The 15,187-nt window shown below is 38.1% G+C and overlaps 1 protein-coding gene across 1 annotated transcript; it reads right to left on the reverse strand.

Annotated features, from left to right (window-relative positions):
• Positions 1-1,794: 1,794 nt before the first annotated feature.
• Positions 1,795-6,578, reverse strand: LOC140881425 (probable methyltransferase PMT11). The gene is made up of 9 exons (XM_073286722.1): positions 5,691-6,578; positions 4,441-4,575; positions 4,092-4,362; positions 3,638-3,748; positions 3,300-3,459; positions 2,492-2,749; positions 2,293-2,415; positions 2,141-2,218; positions 1,795-2,060 (listed from the first exon to the last, which is right to left on the reverse strand). Exons 1-9 carry the CDS (start codon positions 6,222-6,224, stop codon positions 1,862-1,864), a joined length of 1,869 nt encoding a protein of 622 aa, XP_073142823.1. The 5' UTR covers positions 6,225-6,578; the 3' UTR covers positions 1,795-1,861.
• Between the last annotated feature and the right edge of the window lie 8,609 nt (positions 6,579-15,187).

Raw genomic sequence — 15,187 nt, forward strand, 5'->3', positions numbered from 1 at the left:
GACCTAGTGTATCGTCTTGGGGTGCTTCTGTCCTCTTTGTGCGGAAGAAAGATGGATCTATGCGACTCTATATTGATTACCGCCAATTGAATCAAGCGACGGTAAAGAACAGGTATCCATAAAATTTTTTTTAATGAGGCAATTAACAAGTGTCAAGAGACGTCGTACTTTTTTTTCCATTGGATTTTTCCTGATAAGGTTTCAACGAGGCGCATCAATCATCAGGAAGACATCCAAAAAAAATATGTGTTGTTGTACTCTTTTTCCTTCATTCAGATTTTTCTCACGAAGTTTTACTATCAAAGTTTTAATGGGGAACACTTGAGTCTCGATGAAGTTTTCGAGCATCAATCTTGCCAAATGGAGATTTTGAAGGATTGATTGCTTGTACAAATAATTAGATGAGTGTATTATAAATATATTATTATTGTAGATGATTATCTTATTTAATTAAATTTGAAAGATTTATGATCAAAATTAATATGCCAAGATAATATCTGTAAGATTTGTATAATTATATCTTGTAATATTTTGCTATAAAAAAATAGGATGATTAAGTTCAATAATAATTGCACCTCTCATAAATTCTATGTACTCATCTCTCTATTTATATGATTTATAACACAAATAACATTTTTTTTGAATCCTTTTATAAACGTACATTTTCTTGTTTCTAATATATATTTGGCAAACGGTTTTTTTTTCTCGAAAAAAATAATATAAATCTGTATAAATTATTTTTTAAGTTCTTCCAACAACTTCACTTTCTCATATCTTAAAATTTCGAAATCAAATTTAAATGTAATCACATTTTTCAATATCGAATTACTTTCTCGCTAACATTTAAACTAATGTAGCTCATGGATGTTCTATAATCTATATTATATATTATAAAGAAATTTCTAATTATAATTATTTGTCGTAATTTATGATATTATTTTGTTTAAAAAAATTGTTTATCGGGTACCCGACATTGTTCGGGTCATAGTCGACGGGTCGGATATTTTTTCTCCACACGATGTGTTGAGTTACGATTTACGAGTATCTAATTATAATTATAATATGCCTACACCCCAGCATCTGATATTTATTATCCATCCATGTATCATGTACGTTAACGTACGTATAATAGCACATGACTGACAGAAACGCACATGCGGTTGCATGTGTGATATAATACAAAAATATTATATATAATTTATAGTATTTATATTTTTAATTAATATAATTTGTTTCTCATTACTACAATATGAGTGGTTAAAAAAACATTAATTTTTTAAAAACATGCTAATTTATATTGTTTTCAAGATTTGTGATGTATATGATTCCAAAAAAAAGAAAATTTATGATGTATATAATTTTTCCAGTTTTTTAGATTGGAGTGATGATAATTTTATTTTATGAGCACATCAGTATCACGACCAAAAGATTTTATCTCCATCCTTCGTCTTCAAGATTTTGTCATACATATATATATATATTAAAAATATATAAAAACTTTATATAACACTCTTTCAGTTTATACTATCTTAAAAAAATAAAATTCAGTACCGTAAAGAAAAAAAAAAATTCTGCGTATACTATTTGGGATGCATGTAGAAAAAATTATTCCTTTATTTGTGCATTTACATCATTTCTTACCTAACCTTCCCAACTTTTTTTCACTTAAAATTTAGAGATATAAATTAATTTGCATAGTATTTTTAAAAATATAATAAACCCGAATAATTATTAGTTTCATTTTAATTTTAAATTTTTTTTTAAAAAAAACACAACATATTTCTGATGTAACCATACCATATAAAACAGGGAATGATTCTTATATTAGTCTCATTTTGTGCAACAACAATTCATATATATTTTACAAACGCTTCTCGCAAGTTAAAAGCTTCCAATTTGAATGAGGGCCCTCCCCAGAATCAAACACAAATGTCACCCATCCCATTGCTTTTGCTATTTCCTGAAGCTCATCAATCACGACACTCGTGTCGCGTATGTAAACTCGCCCATCCGGTCTGAGGATACGATCCATCTCCAACATGATACTCGATATATTACATCTGCACAACCAGACTACGATTCTTTCAACTTTAACAAGATCGTATACAGCTCGAGGAAGAGTACGAGCCTGAGAACGTACCTTTTCTGTTCAACAGAGAACAGGCCTGCTGCATTTAAAAGATCATAAGTTCTAGGATAAGTGTCAAATGGCTCACACCTGCAAAGTTCAACAAGTTATTTTTATAAAAAAATACTTGACTCGTGAAAAGGCGCTTACATTCTGGCACATACCAATCGTGCATTACTCCTATGAGGCCACGGTCATATATTACAGGCAGCGTATTTGAACCACTAACGGGAACGACGTTCATAACCCAACAATTTACGTTGAAATCTAGTAGAGCTGCTGCAAACCTGACATGGAAAAAAAAATCACCTGTTGAAATGAGTTTGTTTGAAGGAATCAAAGACACAACTTACTTTTACATACCCTCCGTATCCGGCTTTCATGTCCATTATATTTCGGAGGTTCATTTTGTCTATGTGAAACGCCACCACATAGCCCCTCACGATCTCATTCAAATATTTTGAATTTGCTTTGTATAGTTCTTTTCTAGACGTATCGGCATCCATTTTTATGCTATGAAGCCTGTCCTGTGGATAGTGCAGACGTGCAGGCCAGCTCGTAATGTTCGTTCCGTAACCGTTTTCGGGCAAACGGGAGATGCACGCCTTACTCTTAACATACCTGCAAGGTGGAACAAAACGTGTGTAACGCTTTCTCAGTTATCTGAAGAGGCAACCAATTAGAAGAAATAAAATAGTGCACGCTAAGAATTATGTGTTTAAATTCAATTCTGATCGACATTTTTAGCGAGGTCGAAGCTCAAAATATTAACCCATTTGTGCTCAAGTTTGGCTTGATTAGGAATTTGAATCTGAGCTCGATTCACGTAGTTCGAACTTAACTATTGAGCGCTACTAAGTAAGGCTCGAATTATGATTCCAACATGCAAGTTCGTTTACTTATAAATAAATAATTCTCATGCATTATCTAGTAAAATAATTTAGGCTCAGAATTCAATCTTAAATTTGGCTACGAATGTATCTGAACAAGATGAGCTCAATTCAAATTCAATAATTTTGAATACAAAATAATATTCATGTCTACTTAAAAGAGCAGCGAACTACCTAGATTCATTTGTATTTCTAGTAGGTTTGAAGATTTTTCTATTGGAAATTCATCAGTTAAATGAACAAAAAATTCATCGAGATACAGGATAGAATAGAGTAAATACCAAATATCATCCGGATCGTCATCAACACCACATAACGAAGGTTGTGTTTTGGAATCACGAGTCACATAGCAGCTGTTGTTCAGAGGCTTCTGCCAAATAGCAATATATTCTTCCTTCTTCATCAGTTCCCAACAAAGGCGACTAGTAAGGTCCGCCATGCCTAGAAAGAAAAGGGAAAAAAGTTTATCATTTGTCCGAGTGAATAATTATGAGAGCAGTAGTGTCTTGATTTTGGAAGGAAATGCATAATAAATAGAAATGATGAATATTTTAAAGTTACTCCCACAAGATTTGTATTTGCATAAATAAAATCTGTGGTTGGTGTCAAAACTGGTTACCTTTCCATTGCTGTACTAGGTTGCCTTCATGATTATTAGAGGTTTGTGCTGCCCAGACAAAATATCCTCCAGCTCTAAGCATCCTGTTTGCCTCGAGAAGTAAGATTTCATCTTCAAACGCAGCCCGAAAAAAATAAAGATCACAATTAATACATAGAAATGAAGCAGAACGTAGACAGGGCAAAAAGTGCCTCGAGAAATACTTACGCCTGACTCACACTTCTACCTCTTTGATGATAAATAAAAGAACATTGCAAAAGCTTTTCAGAAAAGGGTATCAGGAATAAGAGAAAGGGGCACTCTCTTCTTCATTCTCTTTGTTAGAGGAGCAACAAAAAACAATGCTCCGATGCTAAACTAATTTTTCCTCTAGCCTAAAATGGCATCAGAATCGTGAACACAAAAAAATCAGATATGGAAATGTGAACTGATACGAACTGAAAAGACAGCATACCATCACGAGTCCAGTTAATATTACACTCAGAACAATGTATTAATTCAAATGCTTGGCTTGGATAAGGCAAACGGTGGGTTCCGAAGGCTGCTACCATTGCAGGCACACCTCTTTCCAATGCAACTTGAATCTGGTTTCCACAAAAATTTTTAGGAGCAATTGACAGCGTTGTTACGTTCTGCTCCATCAAGTATGCACCAAAACTTGCAACCCCGCATCCGATATCTAAAACAACCCGAGTACGTAGGCCAAATGCAATTTCAGGAACCATCTAAATACATTTCCTCAAAAAGATTAGAAAGAATCAAGTAAAACATAAAATCCAGACAGATTTCTGAAGGAAACAAACCTTGGAAATGTAATTTATGTACTGCACTTGAGTTCCCACCCGTGGAAATATAAGCTTATCATCTTTTCTTGAAATCTGATTCTGTCCTACTTTCTCTTCTGCTGAGCATGCATTAGGTACATTATCATACCACACCTGTTGTAACGTTTTAGAACCTATTCATAATTATCTAAATTTGGAAGAAAAAGAATAGATTAAAACCATTTTCATTGCTAACGCTGATGAGTTTTTGGGTGATCACAAGTGGTAACTTAATTTCCAATTCTCTGAGGTTGTGCTTGGATTGAAAGATTTCAAACGTATTTTTGTTGTTCAGAGAAATATCGCCATAAACTTCGAATTCACATTTTTCATGTTTATATAGTATTTCATGTTAATTATGATGGATTTCAAGTCTGCCCAATAATGTGTCATTCGAAATCCATTCTATTTTATATAACTAATGTGTAAATAAGTAGTGTACGAATTTAGAGTTTAATCTATTGCTTCATTATTAACCATAAAATACAATCGAAATCCATGGATTTGAAATCCTTCGGTCCAAGCGCAACCTAAGCTAATTTACCTATAGGCTATGACTATTAGCCACTAGATGTTATTCAGGGTGCTCATAGATGGTGATTCGTGCAAGAAACTAGATTCATTGGAGTACTCACTTGGTATCTTTTCTTGTTTCTTTTTGTTCAAAAGGAGAAAAATGTTATCTACGGTAAATCCGGAAGGAGGTAGAATTTTCACCTAGGCCGAGGCTGTTTTCAGTGTAAGTTCACGAGGTTCAATCAAACATTAGGCTGTATGGGATGGCACGGAAAAGAAGTGTATATTTTGGTCTTTGTAGCTAAATAAATAAACATACTGAAGATGAGTCGTGTTCCAGTTTATCATTGCAATTCAACAAGAAAGGTCAGACTTCACACTGATTTTGTGTCCACATATTTCATAAGAGTTCACAAAAACCAATTTCGCTGTACGGTTGAAGAGATTTGGATTGCATTATCATCATTAGTCATAATTTTTGGTAAATGGCAAATGATCCACCTTACACTGTCTAATGTCTATCAAAGAAGATAAGTACATATATATACATGTAAGCAAGAAGCACCCATGATCTACACTCTTGGTATACATCAAAAGCCTAAATTTACATACTCAAAACCTAATTCACGAATCTAACCAAAAGAACGAAAACCAAACTCGAATGAAGACCACAACAACCATAACAACATCGTAATAAGATCAATAAAGTGTACCTCATCCCGGCTTTTCGGCCAAGGGATGCGAATCTTGTAATGTTTAGGCCTAGGCACCAAACAATCCAATCCTCCCCCAATCTCCGGGCAATGCCTCTCATTCTTGTCACCTCTCTCCACTGAAACAAACCCAGAAACAACCTCCACATTGTCCAAACAAGGAATGAAATCACTCATACTCTCATCACAAACCCCAAATTTCTCATTTCCAGCAATTCTTGTCACATTACTCTCCCTTGTATCATTCTCAGCACTAACATTCCTATCATCCACCACACTCTGAATAAGCACTTCATCCAATTCTCCGACTATGAAGTCATCAGTCATAAAACCCATTTCATCAACGATCCCTGTTCTCTCCACCACCACCTTCGCCCACCGCCGAGGGCTTGCGGCGGCGGTATGTGGATTGAAGAATGAAAGGTGGCCCTTTTCCTTTGGGGTGGTTAAAGGATAAGTAGGCAAGTGTTTCAAGATAAACAAGAGGGAGAACAAGAGAACGAAAAAAGGTACAGCCTTGGCGAGTTTTGACATGAGAGCAAGTGATGTTTGAGCTAGTTTGGTCGAGTAATGATACTGATGACCCTGTAAACGAAGCTCTCATGAAGTGAAATGGTTTCTTGGTTCAGGAAAATGGAAAGGATCAAAGAAACATCATATTTTTTCTCAGAATCTCCAACTCTTAGCATGAATTACCCGTCATTAAAGAAAATAAGCAAACCAAAAAATGTATAATACAACTAACATGCGTAAATGTAAATGTGGGTGAATTTATCTAAACGAATTACTCGATGAAATTGAATGATCAAAGAGGGTAGGCTGAAAATAATTGCAGGACACTGCGTGAACTTACAGTACAACAAACACTGTGCGTGTCATTTGCCAAAAAGGAAAAGGACAGGAGAAGAAAAGCATTTGTTGTAGCTCTCTGCAGTGCGTTGTACTCGAGTTCTGTCCGGTTTCAACTGATTCTACATAATGCGATTCTTTGGGAAAATGTACTTAAATATGCGACTTTAGTGTTATTTTTGGCACTGCGGGATTGGAGAAAAGAAGGGAGTGAGGTTATGGGACGTGTACGGTACGGTTTCGTTATAGTAATAATTGTTATTGAGATTCTCGTACCTTACTCCTAATTAGGGGAGTCAAAATCGCGTTAGCACATGAGGAACATTTATTGATTACAAAAATCTAATGTGGAAATTAATTTATTTTAGTTTGTTCAAATTGAATTAGGAATGTAGAGAGGATTTTTAATTTTGAACAATATCATAGGCAATTTTCGTATAATTGAAGGACAATTACTGGAATTTTTTTTAGCTATATCATTACTAGAAGTTATTTTTTAGCTATACCATTACTAGATGTTAGTTGGTTTGGATACATAAGTTGTTTTTCTAAATGAGAGAGGAAAAATTATATTTTTAATCTTAGTTTATCTATTCACGTGTTCATCTGTATTGTCAAATTTCATTGTTAACATGTTATTTTTGTTTCCTTTTCTTTTACAATTTTTAGTTTTTTTTCTATCATGTCGCTAATGTGACATCAATATAAATCTGATATGGTACGGACAAGATGATGATGTATATAATATTATGTCAGAATTTTTGTAGTAACCCAAATTCTATTTTAAGATAATAATATGATAATCATGATTAAGGTTTAGTATTTAACCAATTTAAGGGCTTAATCGGGTTTCATATGCAAGAATTGGACTTCCCAAGTTTGGACAAAATCGGACGGTCCGAACCCAGATCGGATGCTCCGAACCCTGCAAGATCGGAAGCTCCGAAATGAAGCTGTTAACTTCGGAAGGACGGCAGGATCGGACGCTCCGATCTAAGAACAGAGGGTCCGATCTCTTTCAGCCAACAATGCACGATGACTAAGACATGAGTTTTGACAAGTGTCGAGTAGTCATCAGATCGGACGGTCCGATCTCGAGTTCGGATGCTCCGATCGCCACGTGTCACACATGCAAATATCGGACGCTCCGATCCTGGAACGGAGGCTCCGATCATGGCCGAGATTTTGCCTATAAATAGGGGTCTTCAGATTCATTTCTGAATACGAATTCTCGAGTTTCCTTCTTCAGTTATATATAGTGTGAGGTTTACTTTTGAGGTTCCTATCGGTTAATAGAGAGGTTCTGAAATAACAAAGATGTTGTAATAGTCCTCCAGAACAAGCGACTCTAAAGGGCTGACTACAGACGAAGGTATGGTCCAGGAATCTTAATAAGTTTTGGGAGTATCTGTTAGCTTAGTTAAGACTTATAGAACTTGTGTAGTGATACGGTGAACTTTTAATTATAGGCTTTGTAGTAACTCAAATTCCATTTTAAGATAATAATATGTTAAACATGATTAAGGGTTAGTAATTAACCAATTCCAGGATTCAAGCGAACTTCAGAACTAAGAATTGGACTTTCAATATTTAGGCCAGTTCGGATGGTCCGAAGAGGACTTTAGACGCTCCGAACTCAGCAACCCGGGGGCACCGAAGAGGGCTTGTTGACTTCGGAGTTAAGGCATGATCGAATGGTCCGAACCAGGATCGGAAGACCCGAACTCCCTTATGCCAAGCAAGCAGGATTACTCAGCCATGGATTTTGACAAGTGTCATGCATAGGTTACTTCGTACGACCCAAAGTAGCGATCGGACGGTCCGAACTCGACGTGTTCTATATGCAGGCGTTGAGCTGGATCGGACGATCCGAACCCGAGTTCGGAGGGTCCGAACTTGATCGGAAATTTTCCTATAAATATGGCTCATTCGGATTCATTTTGAATTACGAATTCCGAGTTTTCTTCTTCAGTTATATAGTGTGAGATATACACTTGAGGACCCTATCGGTTATTATAGAAGTTCTGGAATAACCAAGGTGTGGTTATAGTCATCCGGGACTAGCGACTCCAAAGGGCTACTACGGAAGAAGGTATGATCCGAGAATCTATTTAATTAAGTTTTGGGAGTACTTATTAGCTTAGTTAAAACTTATAGAACTTGTGTAGTGATACAGTGAACTTTTGAATATAGGCTTGGAACTTAGGATCCTACTAAACTTGAACTAGCCTAGAGGTACGTACATTGACTGGGATTGCCAGCGAGTATACATGTTTATGTGTTGCATTTATTTGGCATTATTATATGGCATGATATATGATTTTACCGCTTTTCATATTCATATGTCATGTGCATATATACGTTGAGCCTATACCTTGTTATACCTGATTATAGAGCCGATCAGCTCTATACTTGTTATTCTGGCACTGAGGATACCGCGACGGCGGGGACATATATGTCTGACTACTCTGGTGTACTAGACGAATGTGGTTGTACCCAGAGGTTGATCCGCGAGGTTACAGCACTCATGTGGCGCCTGTACTGAGCATGACTTATTAGATGACCCTTTACCAGTCATCACAGTTGCATGCATCATATACATATGTTACTCATGTTTATGTACTGGGCGTTAGCGCTCACGTCCTAGTTGTTATCTTGGACACCCTATTATACGGGGCAGGTCGCAGGATGGACGGAGCCGGTAGTTCGAGGCAGGACTAGGGGGCAGGAGCCTTGAAGAGTTATTTATACAACAGAATTCGATATAGTTGTATAATGTTTTTTTACTAGTTGTTTCGATATGGTTGTATCACTACTGATAAATAAGCTTGAAACTTTTGTACTAAGCTGATATGTAAATTATGGGTTCTGTTTCAGCACGTTTTTCTCTGATTAGTATTATTGATTTAATTAAGCTTAATGCATGTTATTAGTTGCCAGTTGGTAGGTGATTCAATGTAGGGTCACTACATTTTTTGTATCAGAGCATGCTTAGATTTTGAGATTAGTACTTGGGATTTAGTTAGTAATGAGTAATTATTGCGCATTTGAGATTTTAATGTGAAATTATTTTCAGATAATGACTGATGAAGGTAACGAGAGCCATGATAGTGTTGGCCAGGGAGGTGGTCATCATCGTCATCATCGCCATCATCATGAGGATCGACATCGTCCTCACGAGGGTAGACGTCGCTAAACTATCAATAAGTTTATGCAGGTGGGACCGAAACCCTTGTTAGGATGTGAGAATCCTGAGGAAGCAAGGAACTGGATGGCCAGGATCGAGAGTGCTTTTCGTGATTTTGAGTGTACAGAGGAGCAGTAGATGGAGGTTCTAGAATTTGTTCTAGATGGACGAGCACGTTTATGGTGGGATGCCAAGGCAGCTCAGACGCGTACTGAAAAATGATGGGTGACTTGGGAGGATTTCCGTCAGCAGTTTCAGAAGTTATATTTTCCTCCAACTGTCTGTCAGGCACGATCGATGGAGTTTCTTACTTCGAGGCAGGGATCTATGACTGTCGATGAGTATCAGCAGCGATTCATTGATCTGCTATCTTACAGTCCCCATATCAATGAGAGTGATGCGTCCAAGTACGATATCTTTCTACAAGGTTTGAATCAGAATATCTATTCACACGTTGTTGTCTGTGATGATCCGACATCTTATGAGACTCTGGTTAATCGGTGCCATCAAGTGAAGAAAATCAATAGGCGGGCACAGCTGATGATGTTAGGACAACCTAGTGGATTTCTTGGGCCTAGGGCTCAATCTGTTGTGCAATCTGGACCTATGTCTTCTTCTACTACTACTTCTTCTGGATCTCGTGGTTCATGAGGTATTTTCCGGTTAGGAAAGAAGAAATATGAATTTTGCAGTCACTGTGGCGAAAAGCATTCTGCAGCTTCTTGTCGGAAGGCTTCTGGTGCTTGTTTTATCTGTGGTGAGCAGGGACATCTGCGGCGAGATTGTTCTTAGCGTATGGGAGTTGCGAGTGGATTGGGATCACAGATGGGATCTCAGGCTTCTACTCATCCATGTCAGCGGCCAGCACCACCTAGTTCTTCTAGTTTCCGTTCGCACACACAGGGGCAGATGTTTGCTCTATCTCAAGATCAGGCTACTGAGGAAAGCGATCGCATGTTGGCAGGTACCTTTCTGTTATGTGGTATTCTTGCACTTGTTTTAATTGATACTGGAGCATTGCATTCCTTTATTTCTAGCCATTTTGTTAAGAGACATAGATTACCTTATGAATCATTAGACCTGGATTTAGTTGTATCTACTCCACTGGAGTAGGAGGTAATAACTAAGCGTCTAGTAATGGGTTGCCTTCTAGAGTTTGAGGGTCACGTGTTGTCTGGTAATCTGATGATCTTAGCGATGGGAGATTTTGACTGTATTTTGGGAATAGATATGCTGACTTTGTATCACGCTACTGTGGATTGTTATCAGCGTCTGGTACAGTTTCATCCGGATGAGGGTGATAACTGGTACTTCTATGGTGAGGGAGAACGACCTCCGATGCCACTTGTATCGGCTCTGACGGCATGTCATGTCTTAGAGTCAGGTGGGGAGGGCTACCTTATTTACACGGTTGATATGTCCACGAGTAGTTCGAGTATTGATCAGTTACCGGTTGTCAGCGAGTTTCCTGATGTATTCCTTGATAAGATTCCTGGTTTTCCTTCGGTTCGAGAGGTTGAATTTGGTATTGATCTAGTACCAAGAACAATGCCTATATCCCGAGCACCTTATCTTCTGGCACCGTCAGAGATGAGAGAATTGAAAAAGCAGTTTCAGGATCTTCTTGATAAGGGATATATTCGTCCGACTTTTTCTCCGCGGGAGCACCTGTTTTGTTCGTCAAGAAAAATGATGGATTGATGCGATTATGTATTGATTACAGGCAGCTGAATCGTGTCACCATCAAGAATAAGTATCCTTTGCCGCGAATTGATGATCTGTTCAATCAATTACAGGGTACTTCTGTCTACTCCAAGATAGATCTGAGATATGGATACCACCAGATGTTGGTACGAGACTCATATATTTCTACGACTGCTTTTAGAACCAGATATGGGCATTATGAATTTCTGGTAATGCCATCCGGTTTGACGAATGCACCGGCAGTCTTTATGAATCTGATGAATCAGGTATTTCGAGAATATCTTGATAGATTCGTCATCGTCTTCATTGATGATATTCTTGTCTATTCTCATGACAAGGATGAGCATGTACAACATCTGAGAATTGTATTGCAGACGCTACGAGAGAAGCAGCTGTATGCAAAATTGAGCAAGTGCGAGTTTTGGCTTGATCGGGTAGTATTTCTCGGTCATGTGATTTATAGTAAAGGAATATTTGTGGATCCAAGAAAGATCGAGGCAGAGCTGAACTGGTTTTGTCCAACGACGGTTGCTGAGATCCGAAGTTTCTTGGGTCTAGTTGGTTATTACCGTCGGTTCATCTAGAATTTTGCACAGTTGGCTAGGCCTTTGAATCAGCTTACACAGAAAGATGCTGCCTTCATTTGGTCCTCGGATTGTGAGGAGTCAATTCACAAGCTGCGTAGACATCTTACTACTGCACCTGTACTAGCTCTACCTTATGGATTAGGAGGTTATATTGTCTATACTGATGCCTCTAGGTAAGGGTTAGGATGTGTTTTGACACAGCATGGACATGTTATCGCCTATTCTTCTAGGCAGTTGAAGATGCATGAGGTGAATTATCCAGTACATGATCTCGAGTTAGCCGTCATTGTATTTGCGCTCAAGATTTGGAGGCATTATCTTTATGGCGAGAAATTTGAGATATTTATGGATCACAAGAGTTTGAAGTATTTATTCACTCAGGCGGAGTTGAATATGCGACAGAGACGTTGGATGGATTTGCTGAAATATTATGATTGCGAGATCAAACATCATCCAGGTTCTGCTAATCTTACTGTTGATGCCTTGAGTCTGCAGGTGAGATTTTCTGCAATTCAGACTAGTGAATTATCTCATATGATTCAGGAATGATGTTCACTGAGTTTTACACTCAAGCACAAGAAAGGAAGAAATAAGATTCGTTTGTATACTATTTTATCTGAGCCAGCTTTGTATTCTCGAATTAGAGACGCTCAGATATCTGATGTTAAGACTCAGCAATTGGCACGTCTAGCCAATGGAGTTAATACATTTGGATTCCATTATCAGGCAGATGGTTTATTGTGCTTATCGAATTGAGTGGTTGTACCTGATGTTGCGGAGCTCAGGAATGATATTCTTTCTTAAGCTCACAGGAGTCGATTTTCAGTTCATCCTGTAAGCATGAAAATGTATAAGGATTTGCGAACTAGATTCTGGTGGAAGGGGATGAAGAGAAATGTATATCAGTTTGTTTCGAGATGTATTGTCTGTCAACAGGTCAAGGCTGAACACCGACGACCAGGCGGATTACTGCAGAATCTCGAGATTCCCGAATGGAAGTGGGAGCATGTGACTATGGATTTTGTCACCCCACTTGCCTATGACTTCACGTCAGTGTGATGCTATCTGGGTTGTTGTTGACCGTTTGAAGAAATCAACACACTTTATTCCTTACAAGCGGGAGTATTCTTATGATCGCATGGCACACTTATATATCCAGGAGATAGTACGATTGCATGGGATTCCAGCGAGCATAGTCAGTGATAGAGATCCGCGGTTTACCTCACGTTTTTGGGGTAGTTTTCAACAGGCGTTGGGTACCACTCTGAGTTTGAGCACTGCATATCATCTGAAGACTGATGGGCAGTCAGAACGAACGATTTGTACATTGGAGGATATGTTACGTTCTTCTATCATGGATTTTGGTTTATCTTGGCAAGATCAGTTATCTTTGATCGAGTTTGCCTACAATAACAGTTATCATCGTAGTATTGATATGACATCTTTCGAGACATTATATGCTCGAAGATGTCGTACTTCATTATTCTGGGATGAGATAGGAGAACGGCAAGTAGAGGGTCCCGAGTTGGTGCATCAGATTGTAGACAAGGTAGATTTGACCAAAAGGATAATTAAAACTGCTCAAGATCGGCAAGCCAGTTATGCTAATATTCACCGCAGGCCACTTAAGTTCGAGCCTGGTGAATATATGTTCTTACGAGTGTCACCTTTTAGGAAGGTGATGAGGTTCGGTCTGAAAGACAAGTTATTACCTTGATATATTGGGTCTTTCTAGATACTGGAAAAGATCGGAGATGTTGCATATCATTTGGAATTATCGCTATATCTTTCCAGTATACATGATTTTTTTTCATGTGTCGTTACTTCGACAGTACATAGCTGATGAATCTCATATTATCCAGCGTACTGATGTTCAGCTAGAGTCGGATCTGTCATATGTTGAAAGACCACTCTGTATCCCAGACAGGAAGGACAAAGTTCTTTGGAATAAGATTATACCACTTGTGATAGTACAGTGGCAGCGACGAGACGCCGAAGAAGCAACTTGGGAAACAGAGAGCCGTATGCGAGCAGAATATCCTGAGTTGTTTGCTTTGTACTTTTGATTTCCATGTAAAGATGTAATTGTAATAAAACATGGTTTAATGTTTCATATTATTATCTTGATTTGTCTTTAGATTTTATTTCTCGAACGAATTATCTAAAGGTGGGGAGAATGTAGTAACCCAGATTCTATTTTAAGATAATAATATGTTAAATATTATTAAGGGTTAGTAATTAACCAATTTCAGGGTTCAATCAAACTTCAGAACTAAGAATTGGACTTTCAATATTTGGGCTAGTTCGGACGATCCGAACTCAGCAACCCGGGGGCTGCGAAGAGGGTTTATTGACTTCGGAGTTGAGGCACGATCGGACGGTCAAAATCAGGATTGGACGGCCCAAACTCCCTTATGCCAAGCAAGCAGGATTACTCAGCCATGGATTTTGACAAGTGTCATGCATAGGACACTTCGGACGACCCGAAGTGGCGATCGGACGGTCCAAACTCAACGTGTTCTGCATGCAGGCGTTGAGCTGGATCGGACGATCCGAACCCGAGTTCGGAGGGTCCGAACTTGATCGGAAATTTTCCTATAAATAGGGCTCATCCGGATTCATTTTGAATTAAGAATTACGAGTTTCCTTCTTCAGTTATATAGTGTGAGATATACACTTGAGGGCCCTATCGGTTATTATAGAAGTTCTGGAATAACCAAGGTGTGGTTATAGTAATCCGGGAATAGCAACTCCAAAGGGCTACTACGGATGAAGGTATGGTCCGGGAATCTATTTAAGTTTTGGGAGTACTTATTAGCTTAGTTAAGGCTTATAGAACTTGTGTAGTGATATGGTAAACTTTTGAATATAGGCTTGGAACCTAGGATCCTACTAGACTTGAACTAGCCTAGAGGTAAATGCACATTGACTGAGATTGCCAGTGAGTATACATGCTTATGTGTTGCAATTATTTGTCATTATTATATGGCATGATATATGATTTACCGCTTTTCATATTCATATGTCATGTGCATATACACGTTGAGCCTATACCTTGTTATACCTGATTATAGAGCCGCTCAGCTCTATACTTGTTAGTCTGTCATCGAGGATACCGCGAAGGCGGGGACATATATGTCTGACTACTCTGGTGTACTAGACGAGTGTGG

This window comes from Henckelia pumila, chromosome 2, assembly GCF_033568475.1.
Source record: "Henckelia pumila isolate YLH828 chromosome 2, ASM3356847v2, whole genome shotgun sequence".
In the NCBI taxonomy this organism is placed as follows: Eukaryota; Viridiplantae; Streptophyta; class Magnoliopsida; order Lamiales; family Gesneriaceae; genus Henckelia; species Henckelia pumila.

Bases quoted from the DNA above. Each gene is read 5' to 3' on its own strand.
- LOC140881425 (XM_073286722.1), bottom strand. From the start codon at position 6,224: ATGTCAAAACTCGCCAAGGCTGTACCTTTTTTCGTTCTCTTGTTCTCC. The intron at 3,749-4,091 runs GTATGCTGTCTT...CTGCGTTTGAAG, and splicing joins TATTAACTGGACTCGTGATG to ATGAAATCTTACTTCTCGAG. The intron at 3,460-3,637 runs GTAACCAGTTTT...TTTTCTTTCTAG, and splicing joins CCTAGTACAGCAATGGAAAG to GCATGGCGGACCTTACTAGT.